Genomic DNA, 15,430 nt, shown 5'->3' with positions numbered 1-15,430 from the left:
TACACGAGGAATTCTTCTTTTTGAAATATTTCCCTCCGGCTTTGCAAAGTCCATGCACCACAGCAGACACAGAGGGGTGTGGTATTAGCATGGAGAGTACGATATTCACCGAGACTCTTTCCACGGCAGCGTGCGTGTCTGCACCTTCTCGTCGAACCGTGGAAGCACGCGAGCACACGTCGACGGTTCTGGATCACCTGGCGACTCACATGTTGGCGTACCCTTTTTTCTTGCCAGCAGCACTGAGGAGCGCGCACACGGATGCGGTTTGTCCTTGGCCACTGCGGCGTGCCCAGGAAATAAGCTTGTGATGCATAAGCCAAGGAGGCGTCCGACCTCGCACAGCTCACAGACGCATGGAGCACCGGCATCGTCGCATTGGCCGGACGTATTATTGGTGTCCGACAGCTCAGGCCAGGAGCTCACCGCTCCACTGCAGCAGGCGACTGGGAACCCACGCGCACGGGATCCACTGTCACTCGCAGGGAGGAGACTGCACCGGCCCGCTCCCGCACCGGTGTTTCTCACGAATACGGATGGCTGCTGCGACCACTGCAACCCGCCATCCCACGCACATGCCGTTGGCGCGGCGCGGATGCCGCACAGCAGGCACGCAAAGAACTTCGCACGGAAAAGCCATCTCCTCCTGCTGGACCCCACACCGCCACGATCCGATGCCCGACAGACTGCCCGGTGTGCGGCAAGCACTGCAGCTGCCGCACTAGTGTCGTGACGCACATGGCTAATGCCCATGGCGTTACGCGCTCCCAGGCGCTGCGGGAATTTGGCTTTCGCGGTGAGTCGGAGCCGCCAGAAATCCCACCGGAACCACCGCCCAGCACTTGAGCGAGGACGAGAGCGAGAGACGGCACGCCGATCGCACCTCCGCCGCAGACTGCAGAGCCCATGCCGAAGCCACTCCCATGCAGTTTTTGCACGGTGTCGTAGGAAAGGCAAGCCGGAACCGTATTTTATCTTTGGCACTTCCACAAGCAAGAGTTCCCCCGACAAATAGGAGGCGTTGCCAGGAATATGACGGTCTGACGGCATCCACCGCGCTCGAATGCACGTACTGTGAATTCGGAGCTCAAGCGAAAGCGGGACCACTATCCCGCATACGGGCACACGAACACTCCAGCACAGCGCTACCGTCGGCACCGAAGAAAGTGGCACTTCATAGGTGCCCTTAATGCGGCAGGCAGGCGGGCAATGCCGGGGGATTGACCACCCACACCCGGCATAAACACCCGACAGAAAGAAAGTTGTGACACTAAAAATGGAGAATGAATAACCACGCGCTGCAAAGCTCGAACATTCGCATGAAGAGCATCAAACCAACGCAGAACCCCGCCTCCGCGCAGGAGGAGAATGCCACCGAGAAACAGTGCAGCGTGTGTGCCTAAAATGGCACGCACACATGCATTGATTAGCGTCACGCTGTTGCCGATTTCCCGGCGTCAGAGGACTCAGGCCGCCGAGAAGGCGCACTTCGCTCGGCGACGACATCCCGCTGCGACCACCACCAGTTTGGTTTTGCCGTTTAGCGTGCGGGTTTCCGTGCCACAGCAATGCCTGACTGACCCGCTACCGCACGGCACGCCATGGGCATCTGCCGGACATTGTGAATACCGGCCGACTGGAACTGTGCGGAGAGGCAGGTCTGCATTTACTCCGCTGTCCGGCTCCCACTTTGGGTGCCGGGCTCTCTTTCACATCTTTAATCATTGGGCCGACGTGCTCTGCGATGGTGGCTGGCGTGTGGGTCTTTGTATTTACTTGAGAAGGCACGAGGAATAGTAACAATATATATAAACAGCGCTGAATAGATATTAGTATCGACAACTATATACCTATCTGTATGTACAAACACAGTCAATAGAATAGCAATTCAATAAACCAAGAAACCAAGCAATCTGTCGAATTTTAGGGGAAGGAAGGGAGATATGCACATCTATACACATCATCAGTAAATAAATTATCGCTTTTGTAGTCATACCCATATCGTTATGCCTATTCATTGATCGTTGCTTATTTTCATATCTATATTGCTTCATACATTTTTTCCATCGTTTTTTTATTTGTGGCATTTTGCCTCCGTTATGTTATGTATTCTTCTCCCGTGAGTTCATGCTTACGTTTTTAGAGCGCATAGGCATTCCGTCCCGCGGTCAAGGTTTCATATGCACTGAAGCACCCCATCGGACAAAAGTCGCAAGGGGCTTGCGAAGCCCATCTCAGTTGAATGATTGTTGCTATCTTGTTTGTTCTCCTGAGGAGCCGCGAGGTGTGATTGCGTTGCCCTGCCACCCAACACAATGACAACTTTTAGCGAGCACTTTGCAGGCCCATTGTGCAGTTATTATTGAGGTGCACTCCACACCCGCATTTTGGGAGTGAATGCACGGTGTACCCGCAGAGGATGCTGAGGGCGGCGTCAGCGAGGCATGGGATAACACGTACTCCGGAACAAGTGTGTGGCGTTGGCCAGAGGAGGCATTGTGTCAGCGACATCATTGATTGATGGCCATTGATTTTGGGGCTTCGGTATTCGGAGCCTTAAGGACTGGAACGCTGCTGGCTGACCAGGTGCCACTCGCCATCCGATCCCTCCTGGATGTGGCTTAAGAGACGGTGCGGGCGTGTGTGGCGGGGGAAAAGGAAGTAGGACATTGTGTGGACATGCACGTGGACGCGTCAGAGCGTCACGATATCCCTCAACAAGTGTGGAGCCTCCAGCATGGTGCGTTGATCGTCCTGATTAAACTGCCTGGGGTGGAGGTGAGTGCGCTGACTTCCGTTTCACCGAATTTTCCTTCAGCTGACAGTCTGCGCAGCCAACGTGGAGGGACATCATGCGCACCTGTTTCCGGCGTGTGCGATGCCGTTTCCCACAAATGAGGGCGATTTCCCCGATGATGTGCTCCGTCGTCCTCACTTGATTCCTTGACGACACGACGCAACGCGGGGTTGGTGCTGAGCGACGAAAGCCTTCCGTCTCGGTTGGAACCAAAACGGAGAGCCCATGAAGAGACATGCTGCTCGCGACCGGTTGATGCTTGGCCTGGGAGGAGTCTGTTTGCCACCGTGTAGCATCTAATTTGCTTGATTGCAGCGCCCTCTACGCGTTGCACAGTTCTTGTGCTCCTGAGTAGTGCCGATAAGGGCGGATTGCATGGTGGTGTTTCATTGCTGGAAGGCTCTGTAAGGAGGAAAATATTGTTCTTTCTTCTTCATGGAGGAGACGAATCCGTTCTTTGATTGAAGTACGAATGCCTTGTTGCAACTCTTGTTGGCCGTTGGTGGCTTTGGTGTTTATTCCAATCAATGGCTCTCACTGGCGATTCCACGGCCGAATATCGACTGGTGCCGTCGTTTTTGGTCCCACGTTGCTTGGCCCAACAATAAATTGTTTTTGCAGCTGGACAAGGAATTTCCAGTGGGCGTGGACCATGTTTTGCAGAATATGCCCACAACGGCTGCTGACCGTGCTGGTGGTTGTTGCGTCCTGTATGACTCTGACAACGTTCTTGCGGATTTCACTATGTTGCGTGCAGATGATGCTCTATCTGTGCCTCGTCGTGTGGCAGAGGCCTGAACCAACGGGGGGTAGAGTGTTGTGATGAATTCGAGCACCGACAACCCTCGTGTTGCTCATCGTTGTGCTCGTTTTCACTACGGTCCTCGACGTGAGGAACATTTCATTATTGTGTGCGGTATGGGGATCACTTATCCGGTGGCATATTGCAGTGTGGCGGTATTTGGTCAAAGGACCCTGTGGAATAGTTTGTGAGGACGAGGGATGATGGCAGGACTGTCATGCCCGCACAGACGGAGACGAGAATGGGATTTTTGATGTGCCCTGCAACACTGCGCGCTCGATTGCGCCATTGGATGCGTGCAGAGCAGGTGGCTCTCCGGTGTCTGTTGGCTTCACGGCCAACCCGCTGGCCCCTTCTGAAGGGCATTCAAGAGCATTCGTTCTCTGAGGGAGTTTCTTCTGTGTGGTCCGCACACTGCAGTGCCCGCTCCATTGGGCTTTTTCTTCGGTGAGAGGATGGTCTGTTGCACTTCTTGGACCCCTGTGGAGGGGGAGGGTCGTGGGGCGACATGCCCACCGTTTCGGTGTTGGCGCACCGCGTACTTGTGGCTGCGTTACGCAGGAGGCACAATCATCTGTAGCAGGATGAAAGCGACGTGTTCTTGACCCTTGCCAGCTATGAACGGTCTTCCTGTTATGTTGTTCGGGTGTTTCTGCAGGACAACGAGTTTGCAAATGGTTACGAGGGATGTGTTGCAGCAGGGATTGAGTGCCGCCTTGGTTTTTTCTGACGGGCTGTGTCGAGGAATTACAGGCGCTTGCAGATGTTGTTGCCGGTGTGAGGGCAGGTGTTTCAGCCGCGCTTCGGGCGGCTGTTGGGAAGACGAGTTTCACTCTTGCAGCTGAGGCAGGCATCGACGAGGCGAATGTGCGGGCCCACCACCCTACTTTCTGTACTGTTTTGCCGCGACGACTGGATCTGATTGCCAGCCACGTTGGGCCATCGCCATGTGGCCGCAAAGTTGCCTCGAAGAGGTCGAGAGGCCGCAGAGCACGGCGTTTGTATTCATCCGTGGAGGTGTCACGGAGGGGAAATGCGGGTCCTTCGGCGTCTGACATCTCGCTGCCTTTTGACGCCATATTCGGTGAGTCCGTGGGTACTGTATGACGCTTCTGCCTTTTACTGGATGTTTGGAGCTGCTGAGATGCGGAGGGCATTTGCTGCACCTTCCTTTGGTATCTTTGTCGCACACCGTGTTTGAGATGGTTTTCTATTGCTGCACTGCATGGGGTGCTGCAAGGCACTGCTTTATGCCATGCGGTGGAAATATTTAGCGTCATTGAGGTGCCCCCAGAGGGTGGGAGTGGCGATCCTCCGGCGCGGGTGATTGTTGACGGGCTCACACGCCCCTTTGGACTTGCTGTCTCTTTGTTGTGCGTTCATTGACTGACCGCGGATATTGCAGAATATATTCAGGCCGCTGCAGTGCTCCATGCATTCAAGGTGTTGTCCTCCGCGCCGTCAACCTCGGCAGCTGACCGACCGGTGTCTTTGAAGGTTTTGGGGGGAGGATCAGTTCAATTTGTTCTGCTGCTGGAGTCAATTCCTCCATTTCTGTCAGCTAGACACGCCCACACCGTCACTTTGCTTTTTTCCTTTCAATGGGAGGAAAGGCTGGTGACTAACCTCGAGAGACAGTGGCTCTTTTTGTTGCATCGCTGAGGCATCGTTCAGCGGCAGTCGATGCATCAGCCCTTCCTGAGGGTCGGCGACAGACACTCTGTGGCCGAGACTATTTGGATGGGAGTTCACGGGGCGGAATCCGCGCTTTATTCCCGTGCTTATGCCGACGGAATGTAAGTATTTGTCTCTTCTTGTGATGCCTCGGATGTGCCGTGAAACTACATTGAGGAGAGCACGAGGCGTTAGTGTCCGTGTTATTTTTTTGGGCGCCACTGCTCTTTTTGGGTGTGTGATCCGACTGTGTGGTGGGTCGGTTGAGGGGGAGGACGTGGATGGGCCGCGCCTACCCGACTGCTGTGCCTTATTTTGCTGAACGCCCTGACCGAATTGCTGCTCTCCTTTTGCTTGCCCTGCCGGGCCTGGCGACCTCTTGAGGAGCGGTGCGACGGCGTGGACTGTCGGGCTGCTGAGGAGGCCGTGGCTGCGCGGGATGTCCTGCGGTACTTTTTGCGTTTCGGGACTACTGTAGAGAAGAGGACATTTCATGCCTCCTTCACGTCCAGGAGAGTCAATGGAGGGATCACGGTTGTGGGATCTCACTTCACGAGAGCCTGCGCCCGTTGGTCGCGTCGACGGTGCGCTCTGTGTGTCTTCGATCCCTGCCGGAGCATCCCGCTGTTTTTGTTCCGGTGAACGGGAACATCCACCGACACGCCGAGCGGGTTGCGGGGATGTTGCGGCGAGGAACGCTTTAATAGAGGCCCTGCGGTGAGGGAGCGCTGCTTGCAAGGATCCCGCAGCACTTGGGATTTTTCTTGCACTTACTTTCTGCTGTCTGTCTGTTGGTTGGTGCCGTTTGCCGGAGGGTGTATTGGCCCGTGCGCAAACGTCAGTGTCTCTGCTTCTGCCTGCGGCCTCACAGTGCTTGAGCCGTTGTTGACGGGGAGAGTAATTACTGTAGCGGTTACGACGACGCTGGTGTGTTACACTGTGGATGGCGGCGCCACCCTTTCTTCTGCCACGCTCTGTTTTGGTGCTTTTTAAATTTTAATTTGATTTCCTGCTCGCAAACACACTCAAACTGGGAAGGAAAACAAACGCTAATCGATACTGTGAAGTTCGAAGGCACTGAAAGGATCAACACACACACCGCACACACACACATATTTATATGCTCTCACGTGTTGCGGCTGTCATGGCACCCCGCACACACAACCGTTGCCGCGTGACCGGATCCAGCGGAAGGAGGAGGGAAGGAGGAGAGAGTGAGCCGCAGAGGCCCAACATGTCCCGGCGTGTGTTTGCTTCCGCGGTGCTGCTCCTCCTCCTTTTTGTGACGTTGCGCTGCGGTACTTGTGGAGCCACGCCTGCAAAGGAGAATGATGGCAAGAATGATTTAAGAAGTGTTCAGGAGCCGGAGAGGGTCGATCTATTTTTTCCACAGACGAAGGTGTTGCAGCCGAGGGATGAGGTTGTTCCGGGTACGACGAGGGATTCGTTTGCTTCACCCTTTCTCGTCAGTGCTGGTGGAGTGGTGGCTGCTTTTGCCGAGGGTCACATTTGGATGCCGAATGTCAAGGTGGTCAATTAACTAAGCCCTTTTCTTCCGATTTTGTTGCGGGGTACATTGACCCTGCGTAGAATTGTTCCACTCTTGTTGGTGAGGTCAATAAAAGATACACGGAGGGCACAAACTGTGCTTGGTGCAGCGGAGGGAAAGGAGGGTCTGGGTGTTGTGCACCACTCCACAACAGTCACGAAGGGCCACGGAGTGTTTCTTCTTGCGGGAGGCTCGGATGTGTCCTACGAAGGTGGGTGTTGGAGAGAGGGCGGCTTGGAGCTGCAACTGGTTGTGGGCGATGTCACGAATCCCACGGGTGGCAAGCGGAGTGGACGGATCGAATGGGGCGGCCCCAAACACTCTCGAAACTGATCTCTTCTGCTTCTCACGAAGGTGAACGGACGGAGTTCATTGCTTTCGGTGGCTCAGGTGTTGTGATGGAGGATGGCACCTTCCTGTTTTCTCTGATGGCGAGGAATGAGGCAGAATACGTTTGCTCCATGACCATTTACTCGACGGACAACGGCAGCAGCTGGGCGCTCACTGAGGGCATGTCCCCTGCGGAATGCCTTAACCCCGCGTCAGCGAGTGGGAGGGATCACTTCCCATGATTGTTGACTGCGAGAATGGCCAGAGGGTGTACGAGTCGCGTGACATGGGGACAACGTGGACGGAGGCCATCGGGAACCTTTTAGGCGTGTGGGTCAACTCAGGATCGGGAGACTCTCAGAAAGAAAGCCTGCGTGTGGATGCCCTCATCACCGCGACCATTGAGGGAAGGAAGGTCATGCTGTGCACTCAGAGAGGGTACGCCTCGGTGGAGAATAGGGCCAATCCGCTTTACGTTTGGGTCACGGCTAACAACCGCTCGTTTTATGTTGGACCGGTTGCCATGGACAGTGCTGTGAATTGGGAGCTCGCCAGCACCCTGCTGCACTCGGACGGGGATTTGCATCTTTTACGACGGAGGGGCAACGGTGAGGGCCGTGCCATTTCACTTTCCCGCCTGACGGAGTAAGTGAGTGCAATCAAGTCTGTCCTCAGTGCTGGGGTGCAAAAGGACGCCTTCTTCTCCAGCGTGTCAATACCCACGGCGGGTCTGGTGGCAGTTTTGTCCGATGCGGCCAGTGATGGCACGTGGAACGACGAGTACCGTTGCCTGCATGCGACGGTGACGGATGCAGTGAAGGACAACGATGGGTTCCGATTCACGGGACTTGAGTCCAGGGCAATATGGCCCGTGAACACTCGGGATGATGAAGTGCGTCATGTATTCTTGAGCCACCACTTCACACTTGTGGCATCGGTGACCATCGAATAGGCCCCGAGTGGGAACACTCCTCCACTGACTGCGGTGCTGGCGGACACTGCGTCCAATCGTACCATGGGACTGTCGTGCAGCCAAAATAAGAAGCGGCAGACGGCGTTCGAAGGGACGACAACAACACGGAGGAGCACTTGGGTGCCAAAGGAAGAAAATCGAGTGGCACTTATGCTGCAAGGCAACAAGGCCTCTGTGGACGTTGATGGTCAGTTGCTGGCGGAATAGGAAGAGGTGCCGTTAACAGGTCAGAAGCTACCTGAGGTCCTGAGGTTTTGCTTTGGCGCGTGCTGTGGGCACTAATCCCCTGTGACGGTGAATGACGTCTTTCTGTACAGCCGCCCACTGAACTCCACTGCGATGCGTGCACCCAAGGACAGGGCCCCCGCTCCGACGAGTGAAGCGGCTCCGACACCACCCGAGAAGATTCGAGTATTTGACAGCGTCAGGGAGCACATTGCTGGGAATATTACCGAAGAGAAATGAATGAGCACCACGCCCTGGACACGAATTCCCATTACAAATAGTCACCTCGCAGAGTGTGGAGCGGCGTGAGTCCCGACGACCGCCTCGCCTCTCCCAACGACGTGGAATTGACACTGCGTGATTTAGGCGCTAACAACACCGGTGCGTGTGTGCGTGTCTTGTGTGTTGCTGCTTCTACTGGGATTGTATTTGGGTGGTGGCAGCTTTCTGAGCCACGGAGTACGGATCTGCGACGCCTCACGGAGAATACGTGCTGCACTGCCCACCCTTTTTCACTTATCTTTTATTTCTTTAATGTTTTTACTTTTAAATGTCTTTTTAATGCAGTTCAGCTGGAGCAGTAAGTACTGTTGTTTCTTTGCGTAATGTTCGGCTGCTGCACACTGTAATGAGTGACGTGTTTCCCGCTCTTGTTTGCTTTTGTTTTTGCCCACACGCGGTGCCGGCCCTGCGGCTGCGCGTCCCACGGACTGCACGAAACGAGGTTAGGAAGAGCAGGCCGGATGCCGCATGAAATGTGAGGGATGTTGTGTGGGCTGGTGGAAGAGTGCAATCTCTTTTATTTATTTTAATTTTTCTTTTTCTTTTCTTGGTGCGGGCAATGTGTATATAAACACGGTCGCTTCGTGCTGCGTGGCACATGAAATAAAAGTCCTGCCGCATCAATTTTTCGTTTTATTTTTTGGAGTTATCCCGGACTCCCACCCTTTTCTTTTTTTAAATCCCTGCGGCTTGTTTCTGTAGTTGCCGTATCTGCTGTCACTGTGTGTCTCCGTGTCCCGTTGACTGTTCCTCTGCTGACTTTGCAGTTGACATGCCCTCGTTCCTTTTCTTTCCTTTTTTCCGCTAGAGGCACTGATGTTCCGCTACGACGATTGTTTGTGTTCCCCATTGCGATGGCAGGAGGGTGACTGGGCGGCGGCCTGCTGAGTGCGCTCGGAGGGAGCGGACTGTGTGCGCCGTGCCTCACTGTGGGTGTGGGACGCAATGCCAACCCGCCGGGGAAGCGAGAAGTGAAGGACTGCGGTGTTTACTTGTATGTGCCCGTCCCTCTCTTTGCCGCCGTGTCTGTGCTGTGCGCATGGCTCTATCCTGCGGTGCGACGCCGATGGCGCTGCTATTTGCTGCCTTCGTATGTGCGTTGTGCTTCTCCTCTCCATGACACCGCCCTTGTGTGCGGGACAGTGAAGGGAGTGGAGATGTGTGCGGGAGTGAGGGTGGCCGTTGTTTCCGTACATTTGGATCTTCAGACACGTGGCACCACTCGGCAGCCTCTCGCAGTTCCCAGGCCGTGGAACGAGAGGGTGTGAGGGTCTGCTCCAAGCAGAAGGACGACAACGAGATGCAGTGCATGACGGCCAACCTGACTGGTGTGTGGTTGCGGCGCATGGAGCACGTGCGCCAGTACGCGTTGGGCTTTGCGCTCATGATTGTGGAAGGCGGCACGACGTTGCGGCGCAGCGGGAGCGCATGACGGACTGCCTGTGCTGTGAGGGGCGCGTGTTGGAGTGAGCGTGTCGTGCCTGTGAGGGACTGAGGAGAGAGGGAATAACAGTAGTGGTGACTGTGGGAGTGTGAGGAACGGTGCACGGGCGAGGAGCGCCCTCTTTTGTTTTTTGATTGTTGTTGAGCCGCGCCCACCCAAATGTTGTTGTGGTGTGTGACTCTCATTGCTGGATGGGACGGTGCGTGGTTGCGTGACTTTTCTCTCCTTTTGCTTTTTGCGTTGACGGGGAGTTAGTTTGTGCTGAAGGCTACACGCAAGTGACAGGAGTGATGGCGATGACGATGACTGGCCGTGTGCTGCTGGTGTGTGCCCTCTGCGTGCTGTGGTGCGTTGCCGGCGGTGTTTATGCGAGGGACGTTGACACCAACGCACTGGGTGGCTGCATGGCGTCGGGAGTGTTGGGTGAGAATGGATCCCACATGCCTGACGGATGTAATAAAACGGCGATTACGGTGCCTTTGCGGTCAGTACTGCCCATTGCTGCCGTCGAAGCCTCGGATGGAAAAGGCGGTTCTGCTGGTGGTACACAGAACGATTCGAATTCAAGTGGGACTTCCGACGCTGGTGCTAATGGTTCTGCTGGTGCTTCTCCTGCTGATGGTGTTCCTGCTGCTGCTGTTCCAGGGGCTTCTGGTACTGGTTCTCCTCGTGCTGGAGGCGGTGGAGGCAGTGGAACTGCTGCTGGCGGTCAAGGCGCCGGCAGCGTTTCTTCTGGTCCTTCTGCTGCTCCTGGTGGAGGCGGTGGCGTTCCTTCTGGTGGCGGTGGAGGCGGTTCTGCTGTTGGTGGACCTGCTGGTGCTTCTCCTGGTGTCGGTGGAACTTCTACTGGTGGTACACAGAATAATACGAATTCAAGTGAGAATCTCGAGTCTGGTGCTTCTGGTGGTGGACCTGCTGGTGGTTCTGGTGGTACTCCTACTGGAGGTGATTCTGGTGGCGGCAGTGGAGGCAGTTCTGGTTCTGGAGGAAGCAGTGGAACTCCTACTGGAGATCAAGGCACCGGTGACGTTTCTTCTTCTGGTGGAGGCGGTGGAGGCGGTGGAGGCGGTGGCGTTTCTCCTACTGGAGGTCAAGGCACCGGTGGTACTTCTGCTGCTGTTCCAGGGGCTACTGTTGTTGATTCTTCAGCTGGCAGCAGTGGTGGTGAAGCGGGGTCCTCAGGCACTAATTCATCTAACACAACAGGAGAATCTTCAACAGGAGATCAGACGTCTGCTGCAGCAGCGGCTCACAACTCCTCGCTACCCGAAATACCGGCAGGAAAAACATCCGACACTGGACACACACGAAAAGAAGAAGAAGAAATGCAGCAGCAAAGTGATGAAACACAAGTCCAACAACAACAACAGCATGAACACCCCGCGGAAAACGGCGAAGAATCCGCGAAAGATAAAAACGCCCTTCGTGCAAATGCCACCGCAAATACAGGCGACAGTGACGGCAGCACCGCGGTCTCCCACACCGCCTCCCCTCTTTTTCTTCTTCTTGTTGTTGCGTGTGCGGCTGCTGCTGCGGTGGTGGCCGCGTGAGAGTGAGGGAGAGAGAGCCGTGCACCGCCCGCACACACACTCGTCCTTCTCTCTCTGTGTGTGTGTCCCCTTGCATGGACTCCCGCCCTCACCTCACCCCACGAGGCACACACATAATGTGCCCATTGTATATATGCATGCACACCCATGCAGGCCCGCTGGTGCTCTCTTTTGCAGCACACGCACCGCTGCCGTCCTGCCTGGCTGCATGGACGGAGCACCGTAACTGTTTCTGTTTTGTTTCCATTGCATTGAGTGGGCGACCTCTCTCTCTCTCCCTCTGTGTGTGTGTTTTGCTTTACGGGAGCAATGAGAGTGTGTGCGCTGGTCGTCCCACGCTTTGTTTTGTTTTGTTTTTTTGTGAGTTTAATTTTTTTTACTGTTTGCTTTAAATTTTTTGCCAGTCTTTTTTTGTTATTATTTTGTCCGTTTTTTTTTTTATTACTGACCCCCTCATCTTTCTTTTTTGCTTTGGGGGCAATCACTATGGACGTTTTTCTTTTCTACTCTTCCCTCTTTAATTGTTTGTTGCTGCACTCTTCCTGCGAGGGGTGCCGTGTGTTCCCGCCCAACTGCTCCACTCGCACACCCACCGACACGCTCATGACGACGGCCCTGTGCGCCTCGCCTGCTGCACGCATGAGGAGGGGCCGCGACGAACGGCGCGCTGAGGGGCCGTGACGTGTGGGCGTGCGACGAGTGCCTGTGGGGCGGAGCACACATTTATTCCCTCTTGTTTTGTTTTATTGCGGCCAGGGCTGGCAGACACCCGCAGCGCCGCACACACACAGCCACACCCTGCCGCCGTGTTTTTCTTTAAAGTAATTTTTTTTTTGCTTCTCGTGTTTATTTCTCGCGCCGGCAGTTCCTTCGGTGTCGGCCTCGTGAGCATTTCTTTTCCCCTCCGATGATTTTTTCTTTTGCTGCGCTCACTCTCCCGATGGAGTGACGCGACTCCCGTCATGTCTGCGTGCTTCTCTCAGTCCCCACACACACGAGTGACTGTGCTCTGCGGGCCGCACTCACGCGCCGATGAGAGGGCTGAGGGGAGCGGCAACACGCAGATGACCGCATGAAATATAAACGATGTGCGGACACGCAGAGGGTCAGACGGTTGAAAGACATTTAAATATCTTTTAATTTTCTTTTGCGGGCAAAATAAATGCGGACAGTTTGGTGTGGCCACACGGCAGCCGGCTGCTTTTTAAATTTGTGTGGAACAGTAATGGACGATTTCTTTTTTTATTTATAATTATTTTGTGTGATGGGGTTTATTTAAGACGAAGGGGAAAGTTGTTTTTTTTTGGGGGGAGGGGGGTTTTAAATAAATCTTTTGTGAATTGCCATTGCTTGGGCTGCGGTGCAGTCATGAGTTTGAGCGGTCTTCTTCTTCTTGTTGTTTCCGCCATGCACCTCCGCTGTACATTTTTGTGCGTCTCTCCACATGCTCTGGTCGCTGTTTTTTTTTTGTTTTGTGTTTCTGCAGGCACACAAACACACAACCACAAGATGCACATTGCAGTGGATTTGAATGCTCCTTTTGCAGTGCATGTTGGCAGTCGCGCTCTTTTGCTTCTGCTGCTTGTCCGTGTGCGTGACGGCTGCTGGGAGTGCTGGAGATGTATCTGGTGATGCGGATGCGGTGGTTGTGCCGGTGGATGTGTCGTGTGCTCCGAGTGACGGCAGCCTGAGCTATCGCGTGCGTGTGTGTGTGTGGGCGTGGAAGAAGTGTTCTGCAGCCAGTGCTGAGGCTCAGTGTGAGAATTACACTTTCAGTGGCTTTGGTGTGCGCATGCATGGCAGGAATGGTGAGCTGGGTGCTGTGTGCCATGTGGCCCATGCGGTGCACACATGTAGCAACTGTGCTGCCAGCTGTGCAGCGGAAGAGGAAGGAGCCACCGTTGCCTCCACGATGAATGTGACGGCACACAAATACGCCGGCCCTTATGAATTGTGGTGGCGTCAATTTTCCCCCGATGGAACAATCCATCCGCCTGCACGGAGCGGCGATGCTGACCGGACGGGCATCTGTCAGTTGCCGCCACCCCGTGAAGGGAAGGATGACACAAAATCTGGTGGGACAACTGCGCCGCAAGTCAATGCTGAGCCGTCACGTCAACACGAGGATCGGCGACGGTCTGCGGCGGCTGACGGAGCCAACACCGTCGATCCGAGTCCCGCATCCAACACGGCGACCAACACGTCCGAGACGAGGCCTGAGTTTGCCAGCAATCCGAACGAAATGATGGTCCCGAATGCATCCAAGAAGAGGCCTTCCTTTGCCAACGGTCCGAGAATATTAGTGGCGTCGAATGCATCCGGGATCATGTCTGTCACCTATGGCGGCAGGGAACACGTTGCTGCGGATAACACGGACGAGTTGAGTGAGCGCAGCGCCAATGGACACAAATCTCTCCTTTCAGAAAATGGCGTTGCAGGCAGTGGATTTTTTGGTGAGGGTGATGCGGGCGGATTGACTCAACGCAATGCCTCTGGACACGAGAGCAGACCCCAATTGCGAGAATTCACCGCGCAGTATTCCGGGAGCGGTGTGAGTCTACACGACTGCTTTGCCCTGCACAACGACGCGAAATTGACACTGCGAGAGTTAACTGTTGGCAGCACTGTGCGTGTGTGCGTGTGTTGGGTGTTGCTGCTTCTTCTTGGATTGTGTGGAGTTGTGGCGGTATTGTGAGCCGAAGAGTGTGGCATTGCGACTCCTCGCGGAGAACATGTGCCGCGTTCCCTGCGTGTTTTCTTTTATTATTTACATTTCACTGTTGGCTTTGTTGCCTTCCTGGAATGATAAGCATCCTTGCTGTTCCTTTATTTAATGGTCGGTTGCTGCACACTGTCATGGGTGACGTGCTTCTCCTCTTGTTTTGTTTTTGTTGTTGCCCACACGCGGTGCCGGCCTCATTGCTGTGCGTCCCACGGACTGCACGAAAGGAGGAGCGGAGGGACAGGCCGGATGCCGCAATGAAATGTGAAGAGAGTGTTGTGTGGGCTGGTGGAACAGTACGATCTTTTTTCTTCTTACTTTTCTTTTCCTGGTGCGGGCAATGTGTATATGCACCCGGTCGTTTTTATTGCGTTGCATGGCGCATGAAATAAAATTACGACCTAATCTATTTTCCTAATTGTTTCTTTTGAGGGTCATGCCGGACTCTCATTTTTTCCTTTTCTTTGGTAACACACTGCAGCGTGCTTCCATTGTTACCGTATCCACTGTCACTGTGTGTCTACTTGTCCCGTTGACTGTACCTCTGCTGTCTGCGCTGTTGAAATGCCCCCACTTCTTCTTTTCTGCCAGTGGCACCGATGGTCCGCGACGGCGATTGTTTCTGTTCCCCGTTACGACGGTACGAGGGTGACTGAGCGGCGGCCTGCTGAGTGCACATGGAGGGAGCGGACTGTGTGCGCCGTGCCTCACTGTGGGTGTGGGACGCAATGCCAACCCGCCGGGGAAGCGAGAAGTGAAGGACTGCGGTGTTTACTTGTATGTGCCCGTCCCTCTCTTTGCCGCCGTGTTTGTGCTGTGCGCATGGCTCTATCCTGCGGTGCGACGTTGATGACGTTCTCTCTGCATATGCCTTATGCATGTGCTGTGCGGCGGGCTTCTCCTCTCCATGACACCGCCCTTGTGTGCGGGACAGTGAAGGGAGTGGAGATTTGTGCGGGAGTGAGGGTGGCCGTTGTTTCCGTACATTTGGATCTTCAGACACGTGGCACCACTCGGCCGCCTCTCGCAGTTCCCGGGCTGTGGATTGAGAGAATGTGAGGGTCTGCTCCAAGTAGAAGGAC

The 15,430-nt window shown here is 54.8% G+C and overlaps 3 protein-coding genes and 3 pseudogenes across 3 annotated transcripts, besides 5 other annotated features; all 6 read left to right on the top strand.

Annotated features, from left to right (window-relative positions):
- Positions 1 to 15,430: part of a sequence feature (areas not merged during assembly with more than two copies in the genome that could not be assigned to a particular haplotype) that runs on past the window's edge.
- On the top strand, positions 2,105 to 5,695 carry Tc00.1047053508293.170 (annotated as a pseudogene).
- Positions 6,508 to 8,505, top strand: Tc00.1047053508293.160 (annotated as a pseudogene).
- On the top strand, positions 9,933 to 10,064 carry Tc00.1047053508293.151 (annotated as a pseudogene).
- Tc00.1047053508293.140 (mucin-associated surface protein (MASP), putative) lies at positions 10,367 to 11,626 on the top strand (the record flags this gene model as incomplete). Its single annotated transcript, XM_810070.1, has 1 exon — positions 10,367 to 11,626. The coding sequence occupies one exon, from the start codon at positions 10,367 to 10,369 to the stop codon at positions 11,624 to 11,626; it is 1,260 nt and encodes a 419-aa protein (XP_815163.1).
- Positions 10,658 to 10,751: a microsatellite.
- Positions 10,969 to 11,148: a microsatellite.
- On the top strand, positions 11,936 to 12,307 carry Tc00.1047053508293.130 (uncharacterized protein; the record flags this gene model as incomplete). Its single annotated transcript, XM_810069.1, has 1 exon — positions 11,936 to 12,307. One exon carries the CDS (start codon positions 11,936 to 11,938, stop codon positions 12,305 to 12,307), a length of 372 nt encoding a protein of 123 aa, XP_815162.1.
- Positions 11,966 to 12,069: a sequence feature (A-rich).
- Positions 12,864 to 12,885: a sequence feature (AT_rich).
- On the top strand, positions 13,158 to 14,321 carry Tc00.1047053508293.120 (uncharacterized protein; the record flags this gene model as incomplete). The annotated part of the gene is made up of 1 exon (XM_810068.1): positions 13,158 to 14,321. One exon carries the CDS (start codon positions 13,158 to 13,160, stop codon positions 14,319 to 14,321), a length of 1,164 nt encoding a protein of 387 aa, XP_815161.1.

This window comes from Trypanosoma cruzi, genomic scaffold (genome assembly GCF_000209065.1).
Source record: "Trypanosoma cruzi strain CL Brener 1047053516759 genomic scaffold, whole genome shotgun sequence".
Taxonomy (NCBI): domain Eukaryota; phylum Euglenozoa; class Kinetoplastea; order Trypanosomatida; family Trypanosomatidae; genus Trypanosoma; species Trypanosoma cruzi.
The sequence above is the reverse complement of the archived record's forward strand: the minus strand, read 5'-3'. Positions and strand labels throughout refer to the sequence as shown.